A 16517-nucleotide genomic window follows, 5' to 3' on the forward strand; every position below is an offset into this window, starting at 1 on the left:
GACATGTTGTATGGATGTACCATATCATACAGTCAACAAAATAGATAAATTAGTTTTACTTAAACATTTAAGCTGTGTAAACACAAATACACTTCCCTGTGGCAACAGCTTAATCCAGCTGAGGACATGGTGGTCTGGAGTTTAATCCAGCCTTAATACACCCTGTGCGGATCGACAGTCCATCACAGACAGTCACACACACACACACACACACACACACACACACTCACATTTACACACTTCCAAGAGCAATTTTCAGCCATTGACCTAATATGCATGTTTTGGGTGAAACCAGAGTCCCCACTGAAAAGCCCACTGATGCACTCCACACAAAACACACTAACAAGGCTCAAACTAGGGTTATTCCCACTGTGAGGCGAGAGTGCTTACCACTGCATCACTGCGTGGGAGTCAATTTTTTACTCAGTGTTTCCAGTCAAAATAGTTTCTTCCACTGAATGTAAGATGAACCCACTACCAAGTACGATTTCGTTGAGTCCCAGGGACTAGTTTCATACTCTGCATATTGAATATCAAAGCGGCTTTCAGTTGTTCCACTGGCAGATATTTAAGGTTTTCAATGTTTTAGGGCTTTTTTTTTTTTTTTCCCCCTCTGCATGCAGAAGTGTAAGCAGCACTTTGAGCAGAGCAGCAGCCGGCGCTTCGCCTCTGTCAAGAGGTGTTCAAGGCTTGTTCCGACAATAGGTTACCAATGTTTTGGAAGTGCTTAGAGCCCAGTACATAATTAGTGTAGCGACGCAGGTGAAATGGAGGAAAACAGACGTGAAGCCCAGGTTGTGGGTAAATTTGCCCAAAAAGAGTTACAAACTCTGCACAATAGCTAAATTTAGTGCGAGGCATTATTCGCCTTGCTGAATCAAGAACCTGGAGATCCAGAGAGGAAGCCCATCCACTGAGGCAGACAATACCAATAGTCTTCTGTACTTATTTAATTGACATTTTTTGCATATCTTCGCATACAGATGACTGGCAAGTGACTTGTCTTGTCATGTTTACTTTCACCCAACAGGAATGGCAGATGCATTTCCTCCTCCTAAGCGTTTTAAGCCCAGCATTGTTCAGATCCATAATTACTGGCTTGTCATGCTCTTGGTTGCTTTTGTTGGCAAACTGCAGAATATCTCGGTGTGTTCCTGCCACCTGTAAATTAGTGGAATACTGTGAAACCATTGTTCGGCCCGTAAATTGTCATCCAGGTGTGCACCTGTGTTGTAAAACACATGCAGGATGGAGAAAATAAAAAGGCAGCGCAGCAAAAAAAAAAAAAAAAAAAAACTGCAGAATTAGTTGAGGTCTAAAACTTCATTGGTATTTCTTTTTGTGTTCTCAAAAAACCTTCTAGGGACTCTTAAAAACACGATAATTAAAACGGGTCTGGTAAAATGACTGTTTGTTGAGGCAACGCAAGCAGCATTTTAACCATCATGCAGTCTGTTTTCCCCTAATGACCCAACCGTGGAGTGACCAAGGTCTGCGGCGTCACCAGTCTAATGTGCATTGTTTCTACTTTAATAAGTTGTCTGAATTCACTTACTGCAGTGTCGAGATGTGGTGTTAAAACTCTTTAACAAGCAGCACAGAACATGTGCATTAGCTCAGTGTTAACACAACAAGGATGCGATCCAGCCCGCGGTGGTTTAGAATCAGCGGTGACAGGAGCAGAGCCAAGGGGCGGCCACGGGCTGCACCCAGCGAGCAGCGGCGGCGGCAGAGCCGAAGCAACGAGCCGGCAGTCTGGGTGGTCCCTGTGAACCCCCGCCTGAGCTGTGGGCCGATCCGTCTGCAGATAGAGCGTCGCCGCGACCTTGCAGGGCTTTGAGATTCACCGTATTCGTTACGAGCCGATACGGTCAGCCTCCAGCGTCCGTGCTAATTTGAGATCGCGACCTTCCGCCCGCCATCCCCAGGTATAACTGCCCGAGTGAGAACATAAACGCCGCACACAAATCAATGCAATGAATAACTCCAACAAAGACGTAAATACGCTGCCGTTATGGCCGTCCAAGGAGCTTTCTCATATATGCTAATCGCTGCCCAAAGGCATTGATGAAAGGATATTCTGAAGTTATGAAGACGCAGCGCTGTGTTCAGTTTATCGTTTGATTATATACCCAATTATAGTGCAAGTAAGCAATTAAACGAAGCCTGGATGTTGTGAACAGTTTCTGTCTGCAGTTGAACTATGCTGCATTACTTTGAGCTCTCCGACAGCTCTAATTTTATGCCTGTGTGTGTGTGTGTGTGTGTGTGTGTGTGTGTGTGTGTGTGTAAGAGGGAGAGAGAGGGGAGGGTGAGAAAGAGGTGTCTGATGAAAGAGGGGTGTTCATGAAGCGGCGAAGCCTTTCTTGATTACAAGGGTCAATAGTATCAGAATGATATCACCGCGCATCGCTTGATGATTCCATGATGTCATGATTCGCCTCGTGCGCGAGCGTCTGCGAGCGTGCATGCCCCGGGAAAAGAAAAGAGGGCTTCTTACCCCTTTACTTTTTTTTTTTTTTTGTGAGAACAGTACTCTCCTTCACCGTCACACCATAACAGCATCTGTAAAGTAAACACAAGTGGCAGTTCCGCCTCTAAGCATTTGGCGCACTCAGTGAAAGCAATCTCTACTAAATGGTAATGGGCCTCAGCAAAGTGGCATCATCAGTGTTCTTCATTTCAGATGAACTGCTACTGTGTCACGCCTTTAAATATACCCCGTACTTAAATATTAATAACAATCTGGCCATACAGGCAATGAGAGGCCTAATTCACTTAGATCAGTTTCAGTTTCCAACCTCCGTGCACGTAATTCGGTGCTTTAAAGCCTTGTTGTTTGCAGAGGATTATTTTGATTAAATCATTTCAAGTCCCTGACTGAATCCTCCCTGAGAGACTCCCGCTTGAGCCGCCGTCTTTGAGTCATTCTTCCTCCTCTGACCGGAAACTATTTTCGGCAGACTCCTGAGTGATCTGCTTCCCCAACTCTCCACTTCTTTCTATTACACTTTCTCCAACTTTGCGAATGAGAAATGCTAATTAGTTTTAATGAAATTGATATCTATATCAATAGGTCAGAAAACACAAAAGGTGCATATCTGTTTCATTCATTCCGTCCTCCACGTTGCCTCGCGCCTCAAAAGAAAATTCATCACGCCGCCCTGGAGCCCTTTCGGTGCGGCTGCTGCCCCCACATCCCCCCCCCCCCCCACCGCCTCCGCCCCGCGTTGGTCGTTACTGTATGTGATAGAAATTGAGACATCTATTAAGCTCGGCCTATTGCTTGGCACAAAAGAGTCTGACATCCTTGAATGAAGAATCCCCTTGTGGTTCGAACCTTTGTATCTCATTACACCCGTTCTCCATTTGTACTAAAGAAATTCCATCAGCGTTGAGCAATTATGTTCAGGTTGGTTTTGCACAGTTTTACAACTCATATTCTCGGCAGTCGACGCGGCGCCTCGCTGTACTCTCCTCGGCGCTGTTTGTCTAACCTCGCCTGTGTTTGTCTCTGGCCTCTTCATCTGTAGCTGCTTAAATTGTGTGTATTCAGAGTATGAGCTGTGCCGCTGTCTTAGCCCACACAAGTACAATATGCCTCCAGGCAAGTACAGTGGCATCATGAAGAGACGGAGGGATAGCAGGAGCTTAAAGGAGAGGAGCTCAGTCACGTTTTCAGCACTGTCTGTTTTCCCTCCCTCCCCCGGTCAATGTCTCTGTCTTTTCCCGGCGTGGGGAGGAGGAGGGAGATGTGCGTATTTGTACTATGGATATTAGCCGGCGGAATTGGATTAGTCTAGAGGAGACAGCATTAATTTTTGCATCACCTTATCATGGATAGAGGTCACCTCATCGATTAGGTTAGGTTCACAGCAACTTTTTTTTTTTCATATACTACTGTCAAACTACATTTCTCTATGGCCAGAGCGAGAAACTAAACAGTGGTGACAGGGAAGTATTTGTAATTTGGATTAAAAACAAAAGCTGACGTGCCAGCATGCACTGCAGTCTAGACAACTGTTATTGGTTATCATTTGGAATTCTTCTATCAAATAGTTCATGTGGGATTGTTTTGTCCATACTTGTTGAATGCCTTTGCATTTTATTGCAGGAGATGCATAAATTAGAATTGAATCATTTAAATGTTCACCACCGACACCAGTGTGCTTATATGAAACACATGCTGTAGATCTTGCTGTCTTAATACTCACGTTTATTGAATAGCTAACATTGAGTAAATCTGAGGCTGTAATTAACCTGACATGCGTGTCTTGAGGTGTGATCAGTTAAAGTTCCAGAGAAAAGAGAGAACACGCAACCTCAAACAGGACTACATCTACAGTTTTTTTTTTTTCTCAAATGCACACTTTTTTCTGTCACTCATGTCAAGTTAGAACTTGAATATTCCACTCAAAAAATACATATTTCAACCTGAAAGCCAGACAGTTTTTATCATCCATGATGCATTGCAATGTCCATTTGATTGACCAACCTCTCTCTCGTTCCTGACTGATGCTTCAGTGTTGTTTTTGGCGTTGCTCGGGATTTCATCCACACGCTCATTGTCTTCTTGTGAGATATTATAAATAGAGGTACTTGCAGAGAAGATCCCCCTCCTTTTCCTAAATGGATGGAGCTTTTTGGAAACCAGCCCCAGTATCTCATGACCTAATTGCAGAAATAGTTACCGTATTTGTTAGCCCCTGCCTTACCAACGTGTTCCTACTGCCTAAAGAAGCTGTCGCAATCTGAATCTCAGGTACCGTTACCTGACATTTCTGGGCTACGTAAAATACATGGACATGTTTTTACCAGCATGAAAAACCACACGGAGCTCTACTTTCACAGCACAAGCAGCACTGTGCAGGGACAATGAGAGCGCGCTCAACGCGCAGTTTGTCCATAAAGAGGCAGTGTGCCGTGCGAGAAATGCGGCCATGAAGTGGCATATGAATTTCAGCTTATTGTGTTAAATCATTAACCTCTAGCCAAGGATGCTACTCATCTTACAAATTTAAAACGGTGTCAGTCACAGCGGTGCAGGACAAAAATGACTCTCTGATTGGCAGGAGATAATTTGTGGTTCCTGGTGGAGGAATTTAGAGTTATACTGTGCCACCTGCTATATCAACAGCTACGCCTGTATGCTCACTTTTCACTCATTATTTTTATCCTGTTGTTAGGCGCTCCACCTATTATCACCTACCCCTTATTAAAAATGCACAAAGGAAATGATGTAGAAGCTGTTTGAAAGGCTCGGAGGTTTATTTCTCACCAGTTTGCTCCACGGAAGCACCAGCATTGTTTTTGTTTTTTTGTTTTTTTGTCTCAGAAGTTGCCTGCCCCCTTGTTGAAGGTCTGAGCCGCGGCTGTGTTATGAACGGACAGGAGGTCTTTGTCAGGTTTGACCCGCAGGATGATTCCCCCCATCGAATGACACAGATGAGCACTTGTGAACAAGTTCAGCTGTCTCGCGCCGCACCTTTGGGGAATAGTGTCACCCTGCAGTAATCAGTTACCTGGTTCGGTTTGTGCAGACACATATGATTCCCTTTATTCTCTGTGCACCTCTACAGTCCCTATTATATGCACTTTTAAAATAATCATTATAATTCAGAGTATTTATTAAAGGGCCATTCTCCCTTTTCTTGTGTGTTTCTTTGACATTTCTTTTCTCTGCTCCTCTCGGCTCTCTGTGGCACGCCGCTTTGAGCCTGCTGTCTTGGTGCTAGTGAGTAAAGGGGTAGTTAGTCACCTTCTTCGTGGATAATTGCTTCCATTCAGTTGTTGCTAGAGCAGCCTGGTGATCATATAGAAGGGAAAAAAAAACGTCACACTTGTGGGTATATTGTTGGCACTAATGAGGGTCTTTCTTGAGTTGGAGAGTTTTTCAACGTGCACTCGAAAGGTGGAAAGATCAGTATTTATTTCACAAGTGCCCATTCTGTGCGAGCTGACATGTCCGTTTGCACTGACCATGCCAGAGCTGAACATTTACTAGCAGGTCCTGTCTGTATTGAGTACCGTTTGTTCTAATCGTGATTAGTCATTGTGATTGACGAGTATTGGAGTCCCGGTTGCTGTGTGTAATAGAAATGTTGCTTATGTGTGCATTCACGTTTATGTTTATATGGAGACGGAGTGTCTCTTTAAGTAGGACAGTAGAAATTGATGGCCAACACTGAAAGCTGACCTACATAGAGGCACAGACAAACTAGTTCCCTCAGCAGGCATGCTGGGCCTAGTCGCTGTGCAGAGAGTGCAAGAGGAAGAGGGCATGTTGGTAATGCAGTCGATAAGCCAACCAGGAGATCCATCCAGCCGGCTGCAAGTCGCTCGTCTTGATTTGTAGATGTAAATATGGACAAGTTAAGGGTCGAATATTCAGGGTGTGATTTGCTGGAGAGGATGGAGGGTTTATGCATTTGATCCATTTGATCCATATATATTCACGGTCCAGCTAAATGACTAAATCATTGATTTTACCACAACACCGGCAACATGCCAGACCAAAATCACTGGTAAAGGATACATTTCTTTATATATTAAAAGAAAAACACAGTTGTACCTGTTTTCTAACAACGTTTTAATTTATCCCTATTACATTTATACTGAATTAAATTCTGTAAATGTGTTCTTTCCAAAAACTAATATAAGTTTTAAACTCTTCCTGCTCCCTTTTTTGTCATGAAGAGAAGGAAAATATCCCATCAAGTCTTGTCACAAATGGCACTTTGTGTGAAACTGATCTTGACGGAATGGCCAAATTTTTTTTTGCACCAGTTTATAGGAACCAAAATTAATGATGAAATGTAATTAATCCCACTAGACTATTCAGAAAAGATTCCTAAACAAGTGACGGTACAAAGTCATGGGGGCACCATAAAATGATAAAGGCCAAGCGTGAAGAAAATGGCAATCACACTGAAATCTAATTACATCAATTTACAGTCACACTGCTTCTGTCTAATTGTTCTCTGGCCTGTTGCTTTATTTCATTTCGTTATTAAAAGCCCCTTTGTGACACTTCTCAGTAATCAGTAATGAGATGTCCTTTTAAGTGTTGTCTAAACTAATAAGTTCCAGCTTTTAAAAGCCTCAGAACTGCTGCTAACAATCTGAAACGCTACGTGTGATAATTGTGGCCCAATTTTCAGGCAGTTCTTCCACCACCTGACGCTCGCTCATGCAGCCACCTACACGCACTGTAGAATAATCAGCACCTTTATGTTTTGTTCAAGTTGACGGCTGACACGCCGCACACTGAGCAGACAAAGTCCATAGAGAGATTAGCTTTGGTGAAGTCCCAAGGGGGCTATTGCATTTACACTCCTACACAGAGTATTTTATTGTGTTTGACAGATTTTCTGTAGTTTTCCTGTCATCGCCTCACTAAGAGGACATCACAACCCAGAAGAAACTACTCTACATATCAAACCTATACAGCTTACGTCAGATCCTTTTTTACAACCGCGGGATGTGTTGAGCACGCTGGCGGCAGCGGTACATTACGGTGCGGAGACACAGGCAGCCAAGGCTGAGGGCCCCTTTGATTAATGTCGTGGCTAAGTAGGCAAGTCAGACACTTATTACCTAGTAAATAAAATGCACAACCAGGTGCGTATGCCCCTAACCTAACCTGGAAAATTATATCCTACATGCCAGTGTGTTTTCCCGCAGGTTGTTGACTTCAATGAAGTAACACATGCAGCTTTCCTCCATTGCACATGCGGTGCTGAAAGATTTGTCCGAGGAGTCTGGTTTGCTTGTTTGTTTGGTAGCCACAAAACCTGTCACCGAGGGATTATGTATTCCTCATAGCTCACTTTCTGCAATGGATTTCTCTCTGGGATCTCAGTTGTTGATAGCTGCTACAGTATCGAGTGGCTCAGCCCACAGCACAGTGTTTCTCCATATGCTGTCCCTTAATAGCAGTGTCCAACATAGCATTTTCTTCACACTGGCCCAGTCTGCCAATAGATCAGAGATTTACTGTGCCGTGTTTATTTTTTTTTACTGGCCCAGCAGCTGCACAGAAAGATTTCTTTTCAATGTGGATGCATTTATTATTCCCACACACATCTGGGGAGAGTGTGTGGTTTAGTGGTTTTAAAGTTGTGTTCCCTACAGATTGAGAATTCACTTAAAAATTATGTGTCGGTACGTGCTAAAATTCAGTTTCCTGTGATGCAGACAGACAACAGGTCGACATTGTGCTTGTTGCATTAAAATGTCTCACATCAGAAGTTTATGTATACATCACATGCAGGACCTTGGTCAAAGCTACAAGTTACAGATTTTCCCTGAATGCCTCACATACAAGCTGCAGGTAAACACTTATATCGCCAGTGTTTTTCTTCACATGAATATTATAAATGTCTCATCGAGCACCTCTCATGCAGATAAACGCTACACTTTACAGATATTCCAGAACTGTCTTCCACATAGTTGATAGATAAAATGCAAGGCTTGACAGATGTCCCTCACACACACCTATGGAATTCGTGCTGCACTTTACAGATTACAGACGCTAAATGTCTCTCATGCCAGCTTTAGGTTGATGCAAACACATTTTTTTGAAAATGAAAATGCCCTACAAAAACACTTACTGTACATATTACTCTACAGATGTTCCTGTTCCGTAATTTGCAGAATATAAAATGAAGCTACACCACTTAGATGTTCAATAAATGCCTCACAAACACTACAGATGACACATATTTGTGATATTTGCGTATTAACACAAAAAATGAATAAAAAGGGCTTTCTCCAGCACAGTCCAATAGTCAAAGAAAATAGGAAAAACAGCTGAAACGAACAAGGTACAGGTAGCGGTGCCACTTCACAGATCTCCGCTGAATGCCTCAGATGCACATCATGCGTTGATACTGCTCCTCACAGATGTTCCCTGCGTGCCTCCTTCCTTTTTCCCCCCTGATCTTATAATTTACCAACAGCATCTTATCGGCCCTATTTTGTGAATGTAGGTTTGTCTCGTAGTCTGCTCGCGGCTCGCTGTGCTGTACACTTGTGGGATTAATTTTACATCGTCCGCTGTCACTTCTCCCCACAGACTCGTATGCATCAAAGCAGTCACATTTATTTGTTTTGGATTTTTATCAGCTGGTGTCTTGACTTGTGATTAGGGAGTGTGGGTATGCCTGTGGGATCTTTTGTATCTCTATGTGTCTGGCTCTCTATCTCTAGTACTGTTTGTCTCTATATTAGCCAATAACCAAAACTTATATTTTCACGTACAATGAATAATTGAGGAGCCCAGTTATCAAACAGGAGATGTCAGAGAAATACAGCGATGACAGGATGATCCTTGAATATATCCTGGTGGAAACTGTGGACATGTTATTAGATTTCCAAAGATTTCATTGATGTCTACTACAGTCGGCCTTATGAATGCTTGTTCCACTGACTCATCTCTGTGTTGTTTACAAATCTCTGAATGAAAATGCCCGTACTAGTTAGAACCTTTTTTCTGAAATTTGCGTTGTCTCCGCTCTCTCCTCTCAGCCATATGTGCCCTGTGCTGTTAGCGAGTCCGTGGCGTTAACTGTATTAAAGAGAGGATTAATGCCCGGGGCTCTGGATCTCTAGTAATAGCAGACGCAAATACTGATCAAAGGACTCTAACTGTGCCGTGGGTGTTCGAACGGCCGCGGCCTGCTCCTCTGCATCACAAGTGGATGGGGCTTTGGTCGGACGGGGCACGCAGACGGTGCGGGAGCCGTGCGTGGGCGCACTCCCGGCTGGACAGGTGATCGTTTGATCAGGCGTAATTGGGCCAGGATCACCAGTTCAGAGGAGAAAGCATAGGTGGAGCACTTGCGGCACCAGGTGGGTAACACCCGTGACCCACGACCGCCGCGCACGCGCTCGTGCACGCGCGCGTTCTCTGTTTACGTGTCCGTGCGGATCAAGTCAGGAAGCTTCTGTTCCCTCCATGCTGCGTCCCTCGAGACGCGGCTGACACTTCCTCCAGGTTGCCCCACTTCTTGGCTCCGTGCTGACGGGGCCAGTAGTCGGAGACGCTCAGCAGTCGTAGAGCAGCATCTCATTAGCTGCTGCTCTAATCAGCAGCGATATACATCCCCTACTGCTAAAGCATGTTTATGGTTCTCCTCTGTCAGTGGAAATACATCAGAATGTGTCAGACCCACATGTACCTCTCCAGTGTTTTTGTGCTGAAATCTTATAGTTCATCACTGTTTATTGAGTAGCTGAGGACACTAAATGTATTAGAAAATGTGATGTAACAGACCAAATCGTGTCCCACTGGCAGCGAAACCTCACCCACTGCTTCCTTTCGATTTGTTCTTGCTTAACATTGACCTAGAAATGTGTGTAATGAGCTCCCTGTGCATACCTTGTACATTAGCGATGATACATATGTGCTTTACATTCGCTCTCATGCACTTATTGTATTATATTTAGCAGCAGTCATCGGGGAGCCGGGGGAAACCTGCTATACATATCGACACTAAATCTATGTCATCCTTATTCCTGCCCCGTGCGTGTTCATACTCCCACGAATATTTACAGATGTAAGCACTATTTCCTGCCTTATATTAGCACTTACACGCTACGGAATGAAAACAGCACCCATGAATGTGTGACACACTAGTGCTGTTTCCCTCTGTTTAATTTGTGGTCCTTTCAAAAAAAAAAAATTCATTTTTAATTTTGAAGCTGTTGCCATTTTTTCAAGTCAGCATTGCTGCATCAATTTGCAAGTTTTCTCATGATTCGCTTCTCGCAGATTCAGCCCTTTTTTCTCCCCCCCCCCCCCCAGACTGGTGGGTGGGTGGGAGGTTGGCGGCTAGGTGAAAAGCATCGAAGCAACAGAAGCAGAGAAACCTGCTCTGAGTGTGAAATAAAGACCGAGTATGATGAAGCTGGTAAAAGGCCGTGAAAGTAGGCGCCCCGCTGATTCGGCGGAGCGATGAGATGAGGCCAAGCTCAGTTCTGGCTAATAAGTGTGAGCGAGTGCAGCCAAGAGGCCTCAGCCAGTCGCCACATAACACCTATTATCAGCCTTCCTCGCAGAAGTCCATGTGTTTCCATTTACAGGGTATTGTTTAAGATGTGGGAAGGTTCTTCAGTGTGAGTGTGTTGACACCCCCCCCCCCCCTCCTCATGTCTGTCAGAGCTGACAGTCTTTAATACTTTGGCGGAGGTCAGCCTCCTGCCATGTGTGTGTGTGTGTAGTTAGAGGAGAACGGCGGCCTGGATGCACCAGGATAATCTGGCTCTGCTGACACCCTGCAGCACGAGGGGTTGGGAGAGAGAAATGCTGCTGTTGGTGCTATTTTGTGGCCTGTAATTGTCTGTAAGGTCTGTAAAATAGGATAGCGGAGCAGCGGACTGCACTGCAATGGCATGGAGAGAGGTTCAGACGGTCCACAGGGGACTGATCAAGGAGGTGTGTGGCGAGCCGAGGAGTAATGCCCGTTGTGCATGTTTCGTGTATGTGCACGGGATGCATTCTCACAGTAGTTTACACTACAGCAGAATGTCTTTTTTGTTCATTTAAACAGATCCTGTCATGGGTGGAAAGGCTCTGCTGGTGGTATCCGTGGCGCTGTGGCTCGGCCCTGACCCCGGTGGATATAATGGTGCAGTGGAAAATGTCCTGTCAGTTGATGGAGGAGCTGCCTGTAGCAGCAGGAAGGAGTGTGGCGACAGGGGCCATGTGTGTTAACCTCTTTCCTTGTCACTTTTTCTGTCTTTTTTTTTTTCCCCTCCCCCAGCCCACCCTTCTCCTTTCATCCACACTTTTTTTTTTTCCCCTGGCCTCCCCTCCATCGTCGTTCCCCCACAGACTCTACTCCCTCTACCTACACTCCTCCGTGACAAATTACTCCTGGCGGTTGATTTGTTGGTTGTCAAAAGTGCTCCTTGCGCTGCCACAAAAGGTGGGGTGGGCAGGTGGAGAACGTGCCCCCCACACCGCCGCCGCCGCCGCCGCCTCCCCCGCGGTCCGCCCCTCCGTTCCCGCCTGCCGTCATCGTGCGTCCCCTCCATCCCACCCCCTCGCACCGCAATCCAGCTTCGAGATGTCTCACTGGAAATTGATATTCTGTTTCATAAGATCTCATTAGATTAGATGTTGTCCGTGTTTAATCAGCTTGCTCGGTTTTATTTTTTAATTTTTTTTTCTTTTGACAACGCCGTTTCGATGTGTTTCTCGGCTGTGTCTGAAGAGGGGGGGGGGCCTCGAGGAGAAGCTTGTGTTATTTATGGGGGAGGAACTGAGGGAGGGAAATGCGAGCGGCAGATAAAGACTTTATGACAGAACTATAAATGTCAGTGTTTGTGATAGCACCGGAGTAAGCAGCACCGAAAGCTCCTGACAAAGAAATCTGTATTTTTCTGGATGATCTGATGAATTAATAGAATAAGCTGCTTATGAGACTAATATATTGTAATACACTTCATTTTTTGCTATTCTTGCAAAGATGTGATCATCAAGACTCTTAAGCTGGTAAACACGCTCACATTTAGGAGGAGCGGAGGATGAGATGGGTGAAGTGTGTGTGATCTCTAATTCCGATGTGCCTGTTATACACTCAGCGTCGCGCGTTGCTTATATATAAACTAGCTAATAGTATCGCCTACCTGGCAGCGGCAGTTGTTCAGTCACATCGGTTCTTAAATCCTCTAAGTCCAGTGCTGCCATAAAGCAGTCCCGCTCATTGATTTGCAGCACAGCTGGCGATCGCCTAATACAGTCCGAGATATTAAAGGGATAAACTGCAGCAGTGTGACAAATACAGCAGAATCTGTAACGGTTGACAAATCTCGTTTGTTTCCGTGCCCTGTGGTGTAGCGCGTGCTCACAAGTGCACATGTGCCGGATACTCGGCTCTGAAAAGCTTCCCCTTGAGTGTCTGACCTTGAGATTTGTCCTGTGAAGTGGATGATGACTGCGATCTGATGCCTGAACACATGGATTTGTCTTCTTCTTTATCCACCTCATTCGAGTGACTCGGTTTTTTTCTCTCTTTTTTTTTTTTTTTTTGCCATTTTGTATGTGCGTTTTTCTACATTTGCCCATTGGGCAGGCGGCTCTCCTTCCTGTCTCATCCCTGATCGGGGACTGATGTCTGTGGAGTGAGTGTCAGTCAGATGTTTAAGCTCAATCTGAGGTGATTTTATATCGCTGGGGTGTTTGCGGTTTCTGAAAAGCAGCTCCCGTCCTTTCAGTCCCGCTCGCTGCCTGATCCACTAACAGTTTCTCTTTTGCAAAAGTAATAGAAGATGTGTTTTCCTTTCAAGCCCATCTTTGCTGAAGCTAGATTGCTTTGTGCATCGCCATCAAAACACAGAGGAGAACATTGCAATCCACTTGTGTTCAAAAGTCTAAAACCATCTTGTTTCTCTGTCTTTGTGTTAAAAGAGGGGGTTAAGCTTTTATACTATAAATATGGCATGAAAATCCCTCTGTCAACGACACATTCTTTCTCAGGCCTGTATTAACATAAAAATGGGGGCTTGTTATACAGTGAGATTTCAATAAAAAGAACACAAAATGCATTTAATGAAATTCAGATGCTGGGCCCTAGCTCCCTGAATCTCATTAAATGAGCTTTGTGCTGTTTTTCCATCTTCTCTTTGTAGAAGAGGTCCTTGAGTGCCCTTAATAATGTGGCAGATTTCATCATATTCCTGATTTAAGGAGGACAATGTCTGTCTTGTTCACTTGTTCTTTTCCATGCCCATGCCAATCTCCACAGATGTACCCCGTGCACTTTTCAGGATCTGGCTGCCGATAATATTCTATCTTGTGGTGCATTTTCTTTCAGTTACTAAAGTTTTGTTAAGACTCGCCACTAACTCGTTCTCTCTCTCCCCCCCCCTACCCCTTCTTCTTCTCTGTTTTTCTCTGCGCAGGATTCGGTTTCATAACTTTTGAGAGTGAAGACATCGTAGAGAAAGTCTGTGAAATTCATTTTCATGAAATCAATAACAAAATGGTAAGTCCACACATTTTCTTTTTTCAATTCCAGGTGGACGTTGAAGGATTAATATTTGATTTCTTCTTTTCCCCACTATTAATAGCAGCGACGGGTGTGTGTGTGCGCGAGAGCGTGCGTGTTTGCCTGCATGTGTGTGTGCGTGTGCGTGTGTGTGTGTGCCCTCATGTTCATATGCACGGGCTAGCACAGAAATGCACACACACTCAGTGGGTCTGTGGGTGTCAGGGATGGGAAAGGCAGTGGTGTGTACTGCCCACAAACCGTGAAATTGTGTGGCTGAGTTCTGCCTGTCAGGCTGAGGGACGGGAGAGTGGAGCCTGTCCCTCTCTTTCTGAACACACACACACACACACACACACACACACACACACAGGTGGAAATGTCCAGGGATGCAACAGGGAAACTCCTGGCTGCGACAGAGTTCATTAGTCAGGGATTAACACCTTCCACCAAGTGCCAGTGATGCTTGTTTTATTTACACCAGTGATACGGTCACCTCGGAGCCTGCAGGAGTCCAGTGGCGGCTTTTCAAGTCGTCATGTGACTTATGATAATTGACAGGAAGCGTCCTCAGTGTAGCGAGTGTGACATTAGGTCCTCCTTCACCCAGTTCCACCCTGCAGGCCTCTTGAGAAATCCTGCATCATTGGAGCGATTTTGTGGATTGTGATTGACTGGAGGGAATTCTTGTCTTACCGCCGTTCAGCGGGGCTCCCTCTCTTGGCGTGCGTCTTCACTTTCTCTCTCCCCGCTCTCTCTCGGCCGTTTCCTGGAACGGACCGACTGACTGACTGACTGGCCGTGTGACTGACAGGACCAGTGTAGTAGAACCGTGTTCACCAGGGACCAGTCCAGGTCACATATGACCCCGGTATACATCCCTCTGTGTCTTGACACCGCATCGCAGTCGCTCAACAAAGCTAAAACAAAAGAATGGTGGGGGGGGGGGGGGGGGGGGGAATACACAATGTGACAGAAATAACTGTATGCGCATGGAAGATATTGTGTCACCATCACATGTGGCAGATTTTTGACGTTTAACGGCGAGAACGTGAAGATCGAAGATATCTGTCAGTTCTAGAAACTGATTGAATTTACAATGGGGGGAAATGGTTAAAATAATACTCTGCTGAGTTTTTCACCATGGAAGCTGTCATCTGTCTGTGTAAAAACAAATGAAACAAGCCTCATTCAAGTCCAACCGCTGTCTTTGTTTAGGAAGCTCTAATTAGATAATAATTGGATCGTAAACAGTAGTTCCAATTAAGGGTACGAATTTGGTTTATTAAGAACTTCAATATTGCAGTAATCATTATGAATTCATAAAATACTTAATTGTTTAAAATTACGTTATTTAATTTGCAGCAGACATTATGAAAAGTGCTCCAATCAAGAAGACAAACAACAGCGAATAGTTATTGCAAAAGATAAATGAACTCGCATTAATGTAGTTTCTCTAACCTGCTGTCAGCGTTCAACAAATGGCCGGACAAAACCTAAACCAATAAACTGGCTAATAATTTGACTGAGCTCGCCGGGCTCATAGAAGATCGCACATTAGATCGGCGGACCTGCCGGACAGCTTCAGCTCTTAAAACTAATGGCTAAGCCACGTTTATTGAATTGTTGAAACATCGTTGCCAAACACTAGTCCTGTTATCAGATCTTATTATGAAAATGTAATCTCCCCATGTTCCTGCATGTAGCAGGTTTTACAGGAAGAAAAAAAAAAAGAAAACCTCAAATGAGCACATGGTATATACATGGTCAGCGCTGAGGTGTGTGCACAGTCGGTCCACTGCAGCAAGTCCAGCTGCTGCAAACATCTGTTCAAGTGGGTTCTAACTCAGAAACAGTGCCAACTTCAATAGCCCTGGAGAATCCTTGGCATTTCCGTCCCACCAGTAAATACACGTTAGATCCTGAGAAGGGGACGTCATGTCGAAGTTCCTTTTCAGCATTATTGAGAGCGTGCATGAAACGCGGTCGATAAGCATGTGTGCAAATGTCAGTGATCTGTTGCTTGCATGAATGCTCCCTCTGGGGATGCAAACTTGCAAAATAAACACCAACTAAGTTTACTCTGGTCAGCCTCTATCGCTTGTATGGGGTTAGAATGGGATTAGTTCAGTTGCAGCAGCTGTGCCAAAAATCTTTCAGCTTGCAACCTTCTTTTACCAGAGCCGAAATTATCTACCTGCATGAATATATATTATAAAATAGTATTTAAATGTTTAGAATCATTAATAAGAGAGACGCGAGGGTAAAAAAATGTATGAAAATTGTTTATCAATGGCTAATTTTCTGTTGAGGTTTACCACCTTAATACAACACAATTTTTGGTATAAAAGTTGCAGCGTCGCCTTTAGCAATAAATTCCACCTGAAATTGTTTATTTCAGGGGCTCCCACAATTTTACAAAGCTCAGAGTTTATTGCCTTTCACTCTGTGCAGCATGGATTTCTTAAACTGCAGCACAGCAGTGAGTTCGACTGCGCCGAGTCGACCTGCTTTGACCATATC

General features: G+C 44.6%; 1 protein-coding gene across 5 annotated transcripts in view; it reads left to right on the forward strand.

The window, feature by feature from the left end:
• msi2b (musashi RNA-binding protein 2b) overlaps window positions 1–16517 on the forward strand; it is a 260983-nt gene that overhangs the window by 180877 nt on the left and 63589 nt on the right. For all 5 annotated transcript variants that reach the window (XM_030100199.1, XM_030100201.1, XM_030100200.1 and 2 more), the window contains exon 8: window positions 13909–13991. In XM_030100199.1, the coding sequence (XP_029956059.1) occupies window positions 13909–13991 (83 nt within the window). The remainder of the gene's footprint in view (window positions 1–13908; window positions 13992–16517) is intronic.

Source organism: Salarias fasciatus, chromosome 10 (assembly GCF_902148845.1).
Source record: "Salarias fasciatus chromosome 10, fSalaFa1.1, whole genome shotgun sequence".
Lineage (NCBI taxonomy): Eukaryota > Metazoa > Chordata > Actinopteri > Blenniiformes > Blenniidae > Salarias > Salarias fasciatus.